At 39.3% G+C, this 14,863-nt stretch overlaps 1 protein-coding gene across 1 annotated transcript in view; it reads right to left on the reverse strand.

The window, feature by feature from the left end:
* Window positions 1-14,863, reverse strand: part of zc3h3 (zinc finger CCCH-type containing 3) — a 75,613-nt gene that overhangs the window by 25,531 nt on the left and 35,219 nt on the right. Inside the window, exon 5 of the mRNA XM_084426896.1 lies at window positions 3,114-3,259. Within this exon, the coding sequence (XP_084283022.1) occupies window positions 3,114-3,259 (146 nt within the window). The remainder of the gene's footprint in view (window positions 1-3,113; window positions 3,260-14,863) is intronic.

Here is a 14,863-nt window from a genome sequence, read left to right on the forward strand (position 1 = left end):
CTCGAGGGCAGACCGTTATGTGGCCTGTGGTCAGAACGAGAAAAGCTCCGACATATCAACTGTCTGGAAATGCTGGCAGTGGAAAACGCGCTGATGCGTTTTCGTCCCCATATCAAGGACCATCACGTCCTAGTCCGTTCGGACAACATGTCTGTGGTGTCCTACATAAATCGCCAGGGCGGTCTCAGATCCCGAGATCTGTACAGGTTGGCGGCACGCCTCCTGGTATGGGCTCAGCACAACTTGCGCTCGCTGAAAGCAGCTCATGTGCCTGGGCTACAGAATTTGGGTCCAGACAGACTGTCCAGGAACAACATTCCCGCGGGCGAATGGTCTCTACACCCACAAACAGTCCAGCTGCTGTGGAGAGATTGGCAGAGCGGAAGTGGACCTCTTCGCGTCCAGCGAAACGCTCACTGCCCCACGTTCTTTTCCAAGAACGAAAGCGCGCTGTCCCAGAGGTGGCCGCGCTGCCCGCTCTATGCCTTTCCCCCCGTCTCCCTCCTTCCAGAGGTGATAGAACGGGTGAGGGAAACGAAATGTCCAGCGCTGCTTGTAGCACCACTCTGGAGGAACCAACCTTGGTTTCCAGAGCTGATGCAGTTAGCAGACGCTGCCCCATGGCCGGTGCCATTGAGAAGGGACCTTCTCTCGCAGGCCAGGGGCTCGATTTGGCACCCTCAACCAGAGTTGTGGGCCCTACACGTGTGGGCTCTCAACGGTTACCCGCTGATTTTTCAGTAGGAGTGCTAAATACTATCACTCAGGCTAGAGCACCGTCGACTCGACGGCTCTATGCTTCAAAGTGGTCGGTATTCTCCAGCTGGTGTATGGCTCGGGGATGTTCACCCCTTGACTGTGAGGTGACGGAGGTTCTTTCCTTCCTTCAAGAGCTGTTGGATAAGGGCAGAGCCCCATCCACGCTCAAAGTATATGTGGCGGCTATCGCAGCGTTTGCCGAGACAGCGCTCGGTCAGTCGATAGGAAGGAACGATTTGGTCATCCGCTTCCTCAGGGGAGCTAGGAGACTGAACCCTCCCAGACCCCCGTCGGTTCCTGTGTGGGACCTCTCTACGGTTCTGGAGGCCATGAAAGGTTCCCCTTTCGAGCCCATCCAGACGATTAGCCTCAGACATCTGTCACTCATGACAGTGTTCTTGCCGGCTCTTGCTTCAGTGAAGCGCATAGGTGACCTGCACACGCTCTCAGTGAGCCCGTCGTGTCTGGAGTTTGGGCCTAATGACTCGAGAGTCATACTCAAACCTAGGCACGGTTATGTGCCAAAATCCCTCAACACGCCGTTTCGGGCCCAGGTTATTCCCTGTCTGCCCTGCCGGTGTTAGATGAGGAAGGAGACTTGAGCTCTCTTTGCCCTGTCAGGGCTCTAAGAGCCTATGTGTCTCGCTCTGCTGTCTTCAGACAGACTGAGCAACTGTTTGTCTCGTTCAGTGGACGTTCCAAGGGAATGGCTGTTTCGAAACAAAGCCTATCCAGATGGATAGTTGACGCCATAGCGTTAGCATACACCTCCAGAGGCCTTCAGTGCCCACTGGTTGTCAGAGCACACTCCACGAGAGGCGTTGCCTCGTCGTGGGCCTGGTCTAGTGGGATATCCTTACTGGATATATGTATGGCGGCAGGCTGGGCCTCGCCGTCTACATTTATCAGGTTTTATAACCTTGAGGTCCCGCCTTGCAGGCTAAGCTGTTATCGGTGTGATTGAACACTGAGAATACAAGCGCAGTGCGTTGCTACTATCTTACGGGCAGTATTACGTAAGACCCATATTCCCACATTAGTCAAGGTTGTCTTGTCTAAGTGACGTCATAATATTGCGTCTGCGGACGCAGCTATATATCGGAACGGAGAGTTCCTCCTCCCGTTCTAGGACTCTCTGTGAGTCCCTCTGGTGATTGTGCACTGTAAATCCTGGGCTTCGCCTCCAGGTTTATGGCTGTTAATCCCTGCACGCACGGCGTCTTACATTGGGTTCCCGCAGCGTCTTAGCTAAGACGCAGTACGAGAGAACTCTCGTAAGAGAACGTACTCGGTTACTAAAGTAACCTCGGTTCTCTCTAGTAGAGGGAACGAGTACTGCGTTCCCTGCCGTGCGTACGATTCACTTTGGTTCGCTTCTTCGATGAAATAAATCAAGTGAGTCAGCCTTTTCGAGCTACCTTTATAGGGCTAGGCCACGCCCGCGCTGGCGGGAAGTGGCCTCATTGGTCTGATGTTGCATCAGCCTGCGCTCGATAGGCTTATGCATTTGCCGTAGAGCAGCCAATGAGCAAGCGAGCCGTCTTGCCTATGGCTGTATACTACTGCAAATGCGTTTTACAAATATTAAAATTAAGGATAATTTTTTGCTTCAATATTCGTGAAAAGAGACTTTTCCCGCAGCGTCTTAGCTAAGACGCAGTACTCGTTCCCTCTACTAGAGAGAACCGAGGTTACGTTAGTAACCGAGTACATTTCTTCTAGCGTCTTGGAGATGTTGCCACAGTTCTTCTGGATTTAGTCTAGCAGTTTCCTCATGTAATCCCAGACTCGATGATGGTGAGATCAGATCATATCGGCTGTTGTCAGACTCCTTATGCATTCAACAATCTCACTGGATTATTACAATTAATGGCAAAAGGAATGTATGGAAATGTAAACGGATATTTCCTACTGACACACTACAAATAACTGGCTTAAAACCATTTGTGTGTGTGTACTTAACTATATTTTGGGGACAAATTTATACCCAGAAGTGACCAAAACCTGACAAAATCTCCAAAAACCTTCCTTTAGGGACATCCTCATTTGTAAATCTGGCATACAAATAATTAAAGGTTTTAATTAAACATGTAAAAAAGTTTTGTGTGATGGGTAGGTTTAGGGGTAGGGTTAGTGTAAGGGGATAGAATATACAGTTTTTACAGTATAAAAACCATTACGTCTATGAAATGTCCCCATTTAGATAGCAAGTAGTGTAAAGTAAGTAAGTAGCAAGTAAGTAAACGTGTGTGTGTGTGTGCGTGTGCGTGTGTGTGTGTGAAAATACTAACGTACCTAAGACTTTTCCACAGTACTGTATGTCTAAGCAACAATGATCTCTGCAAAATGGTTACCTGGTCTACTGTTAGGTGTGGAGGTGGTTTGGGTGCGAGAGAGCTTATTGGCTGAGACTCTGTATAGGGCTCCGCCTATCCACCTCATGCTCCGCCCCCTCCACTGCCTTTCTGGACTAGTCCTTAGCCGATTCTGCAGGAGGATTCTGAATAAAAAGTAGCAAAAACAGAAAGACAAATGATGCAAAGGGATGACAGTAACATTTGCACCAATTATAATCCAAATTTCAAATTTCCTCTTTGGTACACTTATTACATATGCACAGTTGGGGTCGGTACATTTTATGTTTTTGAAAGTGTCTTATGCTCATCAAGACTGCGTTTATTTTATAAAAAATATTAAACACAAAATATTATTACAATTTTAAATAATTATTATTATTTTTTTTTATTTTTTTTTGAAATGTGATTTATTCCTGTGATGGCAAATCTGAATTTTCACATGAAATCACATAATCCTTCAGAAATCATTGCTAATTTAATGCTCAAGAAACATTTCTTATTATTATCAATGATGAATAAAAAAAAGGAAAAAAAAGAAAAAAAAAGAAAGAAAAGTGGAACCAATGATATTGGTTTTCTTTGGATTCTTTGATAAAAGAACAGCATTTTTTTTATGTTAAAAAAAAGTTTTTACTTCAAAACATCAAGGAAATTTTGATTTCTCACCATCTGCCTTCATTAAGAACTTTGTTTAAATCTATTTTGCAAGAATCATGTCATTTCTTAACGCTAAATGAAGGCAGCAAGGCAGCTTTTCTTTTTTGCTCTAACCGTCCCTCCTTCAACACCCCTTTCTAATCTCATCCTCACCTTCCCAAACATACCCACACTCTCACGCGCTCTCTATCTCTCTCTCTCTTTCTCCTGGCTCCTGTGTCACAGCACTCTGGTAAATTGCTCCTTTAATGGAGGGGACGGCCGTGTGGAAATGGAAAGAATTGAAAAGAGGAGGAAATCATTGAGATAATTGCCAGGGCATGAGGCCAGAGCAGAGAGACTGCCCCCCAAACATACTCCTTGATGCTTCCTCTTCCTCTCAAACACACACACACACACACACACACACACACACACACACAAACACACGCACATATTCTCGTTTATTAAGAAATCTATGTGTAAAATGGAGACAAACAAATAAAAATGCTTAAAACCTATAAAAGGTTAATCACTTCAAAAAATGTTTTATTTAATTATTATTCTTTTTTTAACAGAAGTGTTCTAATGTTAATTCAATATAACATACTCACTGCTATAAATAAAGAACTACACTTCTGTCAGTGCTACATGCTCAGTATCATACTCTGTATTATAGACCCAATACCCTATAGTAGAGCTGCACGATTACGAATACATTTAGAATCATGATTGTTTTTGTTTCAAATAAATGTCACGATTCTCCCACAATTCTGAACAGACAACTAAACAAAATCACAAGTAGTTTACTAGAGGTTCTGACAAAAAGTTAATTGCTACAATCTATTTAAAAATGTTTAATTAATTTGAATGAATTATTTAAAAAAAAAACACTAAATAAATACTTATTTCATTACTGGATGAATCTGAGTTTTTGAATGAATCTCTTGAATGATTCAATGACAAATACATTTTTTAACAGTCACTTGTCACCACCACAGTGGCATAACAATGTAATGGTACAATTGTTTTTTGAAGCGGCAAGTTACTTTCAAAAGGTGGTTTGCTCTATTTTGATCGCTACCGTATATATCAGTGTTTATATCCAAACTATAAACTTTAGTTTTATCCCAGTACTTCTGTGATAACAATACTGTGAGGTTGAAAAGACTGAAGCTGTTTCATACCTATACATGACAACTGCTCTATCAGCGGCATCGCCAACGCAGATTTGAACGTTCCGGCGTGATTTTGTCAAAGGTTTAATAGACATAGCTGAATCGCTGTCATTTAGGAAACAAAATTTGCGGGGGTGTTTGAACCTTTTAATGATTAATCGTGCAGCTCTACCATATAGTCTTTTCCACCTTTCAAAGTATATATTTGAGACTGATTGTGGGAGAAGTTGTATGTGAAGGAGTGTATGAGAGTAGCAACTCTGTATTAGGAGACATGAACTTTAGTACAAAACGTTTCGAGAGCCCAACAGCAAATCACCTCCAACATCAATCTACACCCAATACAAGAGCTTCAACTACACAATCTATTGCCTCGGCCAATATGTCCAGCCCCAGCCCACACGTACAGCACAGCACCAACATTGAGCCCGAGCACTCCTACACACACAGAAACCATCACTGCTTCAATACAAACACACAGTGATAACCAAAAGGCCCCATAAACTGCAATGTAATAGTACAAATTGTATGATATCGTTAACTAGATTTTTTAATATACTGCTAAATGTGCATAAAAAAAAAAAAAATATATTTTTTTTTTTACAAAAATTAAAAATTAATTTTAAATTAAAATTAAATATTATATATCTACACTCACCTAAAGGATTATTAGGAACACCATACTAATACTGTGTTTGACCCCCTTTCGCCTTCAGAACTGCCTTAATTCTACGTGGCATTGATTCAACAAGGTGTGAATTCAACAAGCATTCTTTAGAAATGTTGGCCCATATTGATAGGATAGCATCTTGCAGTTGATGGGAGATTTGTGGGATGCACATCCAGGGCACGAAGCTCCCGTTCCACCACATCCCAAAGATGCTCTATTGGGTTGAGATCTGGTGACTGTGGGGGCCATTTTAGTACAGTGAACTCATTGTCATGTTCAAGAAACCAATTTGAAATGATTCGAGATTTGTGATATGGTGCATTATCCTGCTGGAAGTAGCCATCAGAGGATGGGTACATGGTGGTCATAAAGGGATGGACATGGTCAGAAACAATGCTCAGGTAGGCCGTGGCATTTAAACGATGCCCAATAAGCACTAAGGGGCCTAAAGTGTGCCAAGAAAACATCCCCCACACCATTACACCACCACCACCAGCCTGCACAGTGGTAACAAGACATGATGGATCCATGTTCTCATTCTGTTTATGCCAAATTCTGACTCTACCATCTGAATGTCTCAACAGAAATCGAGACTCATCAGACCAGGCAACATTTTTCCAGTCTTCAACTGTCCAATTTTGGTGAGCTCGTGCAAATTGTAGCCTCTTTTTCCTATTTGTAGTGGAGATAAGTGGTACCCGGTGGGGTCTTCTGCTGTTGTAGCCCATCCGCCTCAAGGTTGTGCGTGTTGTGGCTTCACAAATGCTTTGCTTCATACCTCGGTTGTAACGAGTGGTTATTTCAGTCAAAGTTGCTCTTCTATCAGCTTGAATCAGTCGGCCCATTCTCCTCTGACCTCTAGCATCAACAAGGCATTTTCGCCCACAGGACTGCCGCATACTGGATGTTTTTCCCTTTTCACACCATTCTTTGTAAACCCTAGAAATGTTGTGCGTGAAAATCCCAGTAACTGAGCAAATTGTGAAATACTCAGACCGGCCCGTCTGGCACCAACAACCATGCCATGCTCAAAATTGCTTAAATCACCTTTCTTCCCCATTCTGACATTCAGTTTGGAGTTCAGGAGATTGTCTTGACCAGGACCACACCCCTAAATGCATTGAAGCAACTGCCATGTGATTGGTTGATTAGATAATTGCATTAATGAGAAATTGAACAGGTGTTCCTAATAATCCTTTAGGTGAGTGTGTATATATATATATATATATATATATATATATATATATATATATATATATATATATATATATATTCATTCCTGGCTATGTCTACTTTCACAGTTGTTTTGCACCAACTTCCACAGAAGTGAGGATCGTTATACCTGAGACGAAATCATTCAATGTAGCAGGACGAGTTAAGAGACAAAGTATCATCCTTAAAGTAATAGTTCACCCCAACATTTTTTATTATGCCATCAATATTTGTGTCACTCCAAATCCATAAGAATTTAGTTTATCTTTGAAACACAAATGAGGATATTTTGAGGATACTACTTTCGCTCCATTGAAAGTCAATTTCACCAAAACTTTGACACTTTAATAAGTTCATAAATACATCATAAAAGTAATCCATATAAATTGTGCGGCCATATTCAAGTCTTCTGAAGAGGCACGATTGCTTTATATTATTCACATTTAAATGCAGATACATACAACACATCAAATATGGTAAACGGAAGATCAAATGTCCATCTTTGACATGCAAGAACCAATGAGGTTTGTTCTTGCATGTCAAGCATGTACTGTCAAGCTTCCGTTTACCATATTTGATGGACGAATTTTCATTTTTGGGTGAAATGAAGAATTTTGATATTGTGATATTTAATCCATGCAAGACTTTTTTTAACCATTTAGTCCGTTTAAATCCCACCCCTGCAAGCTTGCGTTTATCTGCATCCACCTTTGAGACCAACGCCTACATCTGTCCAATCAACAACTCATGCAATAGAACCATCAAAATGACATTTTTTATTTTTCAATAATCCATTACACTCGTCACGTCACAATATAGATATACACACGTCATGATATAGAAGAAAAGATCTATCGCATTGCGACTTTAAAAGGAAAAACGAAAATTCTGATGACCTGTGAATGACTTGACTGGAAATTAAATGACTTGAATGAAAACCTGAATGACTTTCTATCTTCTGTGGAACACAGAAGATATTTTGAATAACGTTGATAAGAAAATAGTTTCAGTTCCCATTGACCTCTATAGTACAATGGAAGCCTACTGTTTTGTATACCAACACTCTTCAAAATATCATATTTTATGTTTTAACACACGCAAAGACACAAGAGTAGTGCATCTACATCCTTTTAGTTGTAAGAGCATATGTCGCACATACATCATAACCCACACAGGTCCACAACGGCTTAGTGACAGCAGCCATGGGAGCCATAATGAGGCGTAATGGGAGAACAGTTACTGCCCTCACTGGGGCTCAGGCAGGGCACCCAAGAGCCATAATGGAGCCTAATGTAGCCATGACATGGACATGGAACATGCAAGGCAGTTAACCCCAGTCTTAGTGAGCCTGTGTGACAAATGGATAAAATATTTAAGGCCTAAACTCGGAAGCAGAGTACATGTATAGCATGCAAATGTTCTTCCGCTAGGCTTTTTTTAAGATGGAGCGAGAGGGAAGCTGTAAACACAAGATGCCTCGTGACCTCTTGGGTCTCTCGTTTTTAACTCTGGAAAAGATGGAAATAAAAGTAAGGAAGCAAAGAGAAGAGCTCCATCACCCTTAGAGCTCTCAGCCAGTTGTCCTTGACCCTATAACGCCAATACATTATCTTCAGCCAACCGGCACTCTTTAAATCACAGGTCGCCACAATATACGTACCTTTAGTTGCTGTTCTGGTATCAGTTATGTTTGTGTTTCCGGTTACCGCAGTAACTTAGACTAGAAGGCGTAAGAGCTGATCCGATATCAGAGGCAGAGTGAACTGGCCGTGCTAAAACGCGGGGTCTGGAGGGACATATCACGTTGTCCCATGTATCACTTGAATGGCAGTAGGGAATTATTTTTATGGGACACACGATGGGTTGTAATTGCACTGTTAGAGTAGGACGTGATTTAGCATTTGGGGGCTCTGACCCTGAGGCTATGATATAAAAAGGTCTTTGTGCTCTTCCTGAGGGTCTGTTAAGATAAAAGAGAGGAGAAGTTTTTACTGAAATATTTTAGTAATTTTTTTTACAGGTGCACTGTATTCCGGGACCTTTTGAGTCACAAATACTAAGAAAGGTGAATTACTTACCAACAGAATTCCCCCATATGTTGTCCCAACTAGTCAAACAGTTGTCTGAACAAAGAATTTGGAAATAAACATTATTGCTAAAAGGGTTTGAGTGCCCATCATGCATTGCGGCATGAATAAATGATGTGGTTAGTGTTATAGGATTGTTGTAATGCTGTTTGCTGACTTTTGCTCATACTTTGTCGTTTTGTCATAATTTGTTATTTGTTATGTTGTGATGTTAAGTGCTCATTTTTACATTTCCTGATAGTTATGGTACTTGAGAGTGAAGCCTTCTATATGCAACCTTCTAAAACTTATTTGCTATGCAAGGTGAAAGCGCTTTTAGATACAAAGAAAACATTTTGTGGCTGAATGAGTCATTTTGCATTTAGCGTACGACTGTTAATTGCACACATTTTTAAGACAATAGTGGAGGGGATCTAAAAATCTGAATGCATCAAAATGCATTGAATTAAGTTCTCTCAACAATTCATTTATTAGTGTGCTCATGATAAGAAGGCATGAAATGCAAAAAAGTACCGGATATGCTGATGATGACCCATCCCTCGAGGGGCCGGAGCGAATCTGTGTTTTTGTCCCTTTAATTCATTCTGTCAAAATAAATGCTCTTACAGCAACCATCTCTGAGGCATCATGATTTTTATCACTCCCACTAGACACAAATCTCTGTTTTGCTAGTATGTGGCATATTTAGGGGGCACAGTAAGCAACCATCAGCAAGGATGAGCGCTGGGGACTTACACCTGTGTCAAGACAAAAGCACATCAGTGAATGTGACGGTCAGGAGAAGAATGCATATGCTGGCCAAACAATTAGTGTGTATTCACGTCAATTAAGTTAAAACCTTTTAATTGTAAGAAAGGTTCTACTCACAAAAAAATAGTCGATGATCGCCAGGCCGCTTTCGATTATACGGACTATTCCGCGTTCTCACATGAGAGTATGTGCATGCATGTACAATATAGTATGTGTGTCTTGAAGTGTTTTCGACCGCAGGACGAGCGCAGATGAAGGAGAGAGCGAATCAGCACTCCGGCAGGGTGATTAACGATGTGACTTTTGTTTTGGTGACGGGGAGGAATTCACAGGCCGCACGGGCATTCACAATAATGCTTGTCTTGTCTATTTGGCTGCAGAGAAAGCATTAGTAAGCTCATCCTGAAGAATAGACAAAAAGAGTTACCCTTGAAATGAGCTAGCTGGTTTCACTTAACCAATTTTCCTTGTGTAAATGAGTTTTTTGCCTGTAGCAAAGTAGATAATGAGGGGAAACTTAAGTGATAACCATATTAAAGACTATTAGAGAGGGAAAACATTTAAAACGTTTGGAAAAAATCAACAGCTTAAGGGCAAACAAGTGGTCATGGACTGAGGGACATAAGGTAAATTGGACATTTGTCATCATCAGGGTGGGAAATTTAGTTTGCCACCATCCAAATGTGTCTGGTGGTGGGTATTTTTGCCTATTCCACCAGCCACTGTTATGGGTGGCACATTTCAAATTGGACTATGACAATAAATGCTCTTGCTCACTATCAGTGATGCACACTTGTAGAAGTAACACATTTGATTGCATCTTGAAAAACATGAAATGCATAGCTATTGTGGCACAAGTCTTACTGACTGTTTGGATCTTGAGTGCCATTTGCAGGTAATGAACACTGTGTGCACAGACAAACAAACTAACTAAACTCTAGCTTCAGCATAGCGTTACTACAGATATTGTCGGCTCTTATATGAGAAAATGATTGTAATCCTTCTCATTTATAAATTGATTTATAATAAATTAACATTTGCTTAGTTTTCAAAAGTTTGGGGTCAGAAATATATATTTTTAAGAAGTTAATACTTTTCAGCAATAATGCATTAAATTAATCAAAAGGGACAAAAGGGACAATTAATCCAAAAAATATATATATAATTTTTTTACTGTTAATTTTTAGCCTTGGTGATGGGCATAAAAGACTTCTTTCAAAACATGTAAAAATTATTTCTAACCCCGAACTTTTGAACGGTAGACACATAGGATAAACAAAAAAAGTTTTTAAAAATAAATAAAAAATAAAATTGGGCATTCACTAGCCACTGTGGCTGGTAAGTATAAACAGTTTAGGGTATTTCCCACCCTGGTCATCATCAACTTTTGTATCAATTACATCCATTCCTCCAGGCTCATGCTCTGTTTTATACCTCATAATACACAAGGCAATACTGTAACTTTCAAACATTTCTGGGTGTTAATTCCTGAGCTCTTACGCTCTATTCCTTGTCCTATAGTACTCTCAATTCTCCTGTTCTCCCTCATGCTCCCCTCCCTTCTCTCCCTGGATGGGTGGATGAGATGAATGGAGAGGTGGTGAAGAAGAGGAGAGGGGAGCAGCGCTGCAGCATATCCTGTGCTGATCAATACCAGAGCACTAAACCTGATGAGGGCCACGCCGGCCACTCCACCCACACTGAGAGAGTGCATGACCATATGTGTGAGAGTGCGTCGAACAGAGAAAATAAAAGCTAAATGTTATTATTGTTTTTTTTGTTTTTTCTCAGGCGTGAACGGTGTTAGAGTTCAAGGAAACATCAGGAATAAATGTGGCTTCATACATTGCACAATAAATAAATGAATGTGTGTAAAAAAAAAAAAAAAAAAAAAAGTCTTCAAAAATAAGAGTCGCACAAATAATCTGAACAAATAATTGAGATTATGATTTTGGCTGCTTTGATTATCGGTGTCATTGCTCACTTTCTGTGTGTAATTGATTCCAATAAATAAACCAGCAATAAATGATAGCATTTTAATCAATCAAGTTTTAATTATTTAATGTAGATTTTATTAATTAATTTAAAAAAACGTATTTTTACATTAAACATTAAATAATTAAAACTTGATTGATTAAAATGCTATCATTTATTGCTGTTTTATTTATATATTTATATTGAATAAATACAATTGATATCAATATGAATAATTATTGTCAATATTAATATTTATAAAAAATAGAAATATTAATAAAATATCAAATTAATATTTGTGATTACAATATGAAGAGACATCAATATAACAAGTATTTAATTTTAATGTATCTTTAATATAATATAATATAATATAATATAATATAATATAATATAATATAATATAATATAATATAATATAATATAATATAATATAATATAATATAATTCAAGCAATAGAATGGAGAAATGGCTGCTTAAAATTTGCTTTGCCATCACAGAAAAAAAAAAAAAAACATTTTATGTATAAATGCTTTATGAATGCAGCCTTGGTTAAACATGAGAATTCTTTAAAAAACATACAAAAATATTAATCGATTTCAATAATATAATATGATTTAATAATACTGATAATTGATATTACATTAATCATTATTGATATCAACAACATTAATATTAATATAATAATATTTTAAGTATTTTATTTTAATGTAAATTGTATTAATACATTTAAATATGATATTACCATTGACATGATTTGAGTCATTATTAATATTAATAGCAATATTAATGATAAAATATAAATTCAGGTTATTAAAATATCAAGAGAAATAATCGACAATTATGATTTTTGTCATAATGCATCCCTATACATCCCTTGTATCTTAAGTGGTGGTATGGTGGGCCACATCCAAAGAGAAAAACAAACTCTACACTTACACTCAAAAAAAGAAAAAGGAGAAAGACAAAAATCCAGAAAAGAAAGAACAAAACAGAGTGTGTAATGGGGGAGGGCAGTTTGTATGCGTGCGTGTGTGCATATGTGTGTGTGTGTGTGTGCACACAGACTCATGTAATTTACGCCCAGGCGTCCATGCTTTACGGCTTTCTTAATTCAACTCCAGCTACTATTAATGTAGTTAATGTTAAGATTATATCTATTTTCTGGTGGCTGCCGGGGATTTACGAGGCCCTTTCCTCCCCCACCCGGTCCCCTCAAACACTCAATCACCAGACACAGCCGCACTGCTGACTACACACACCCACCGCTCTCCAGCTCGCTGCGCCGGACGCTGGGTCACTGCACGGAAGGGTGAGGGGCTAAAGAGCCCCGCGTCTGTCTGCTCATGTGTGAGAAGGAGAGCGGCTCTGCTCTTCTCCTGCTTGAGCTCAGGGTTGGTGGACTGTGATCGGCCATCTGTGTGCGTGTTTGTTAACTAAAAAAGGCCACAACACCAAAAGTCTCTCTTCATTAAGCAAAGCATGTTGTATAGCAGCATCACAGGTTCGATTCCCTGGGAGAGCATGTACTGGCAAACCGAACAACTTGAATGCACAGTGAGTCGCTTTGGATAAAAGCGTATATGTAATGTCTGCCAAATGTGTAAATGTAATAAGAACATGGCAGATGGCCATACTCTAAAATACTCTAAAAATAAGCATCACCAATGAATGAATGAAAGAAAGAGAGATGGATCGTTAAAAATCGTCCCTTATCTTCTCACCCCCCACGCTATCTCTCTCTCCTTCTTATTTCCCTCTCTCTTGTAATATTTCACAATGCGTCACAGAGGTTCAAATTGAAAATCCCTTGATGAATCAATATTTATTGCAGGCAGCTAAATGAATGGCGGTAAGTCACCGCAGCTCAAAGGCAGTCTGAAGCAAAGCGCGCATCTCACAAAATCTGCATTACACAAATGAAGCCCTACAAACACACACTCGTTTACCCATTAAAATCCCAAGAGCACTGCCCCAGCAAATCTAAATGACATAAATTAAGTATCAACGACCTGCACACAAAGTTGCACAAATTGCCCATGCTGCATATTATTAAATATTTTAGTTTCTAAAATACTATTTTAGATTTTAGTGTAAAATTTGGACACATAAAAAGTGTACAGTATTTTGAAAATGCTGTGACTGGTCACAATTTTCTGGTTAGTGTCTTTTTACCACTTTTAATCACCTTTAAGAGAGAGACTACAAACATTTGTAAATTAATTTTTGCAGCAAACTTTCAGTGATCTGCAAAATTATGTTCAAATGTAGTCTCAATTAATATGAGGGTGTAAAATCTACTTACTATATACTACACAGTTTTTTAGTAGCTCTTCCACAAAGCAATTAGGCTACACTTTCAGTATAATATTCATTAGTTTCTTAGGAAGTGTAATCTAAAGTGTTTTCTCACAATTACAGATTCATCTGAAAAGAGCAAGAAACTCAATTACACCAACAAGAAATATATCTAAATCCAAACTATACAGAAATAGAGTTGAATACTTGTGTGCAGGCCACTGAGGTCAAAATGTCAGCATCTTTTCAATAATGAGCTCGGATGAGAGTCTGACCTGCAGACCTGTTAATCATCTATTTGAAGACCAGCTGTTAGACGTCTGTCGGCCAAAATGTTCTCAACTGCCATTGTGATGACTACATATACAGTACCCATAGTTTTACTAAATCAGGCACATGTATGTTTCCTTAGCAGGATTATTGCCATTTAAAATTCAATAAAAAAAAAAAACATATGTTTTTATTATCTCTGAGCAATCATGTCCAACCTAAATGAGAGCGAACACTTATCCTCAAGAAACTATTATCGATATGAGCAGGGATCACTACATTACTAGATTTAAAACCCATGGACATAAACAGATCAGCTCTTCCAACTTCCTCTCTCTTCATTAACATAAAGTTACAGCTGCTTAAGCAGCCAATCAGATATTCACAGTGACATCATGCACCGATACGGCTTGAAAGGAGCTATCCACTCAAGGCAGTGTAAAGCAATCCTCACTAAGGCAGAACAGACCAGAAAGACAGTTAAAGAGAGCAAGAGAGATAAAAGAGAAGGTTATTTTGTTTAATGTGGCACCCTTCTTAACATATAACACCTATAATCCACAGTCTCTTTTTTTTTTTATACATGGCTAAGCCAGGGCCACACAGCAGGGGGATTTATGAAGATCATTTTAACTCTGTAGATAAGAGGGGGAATAAAAAATTTACACCCAT

Source organism: Rutilus rutilus (genome assembly GCF_951802725.1).
Source record: "Rutilus rutilus genome assembly, chromosome: 12".
In the NCBI taxonomy this organism is placed as follows: Eukaryota; Metazoa; Chordata; class Actinopteri; order Cypriniformes; family Leuciscidae; genus Rutilus; species Rutilus rutilus.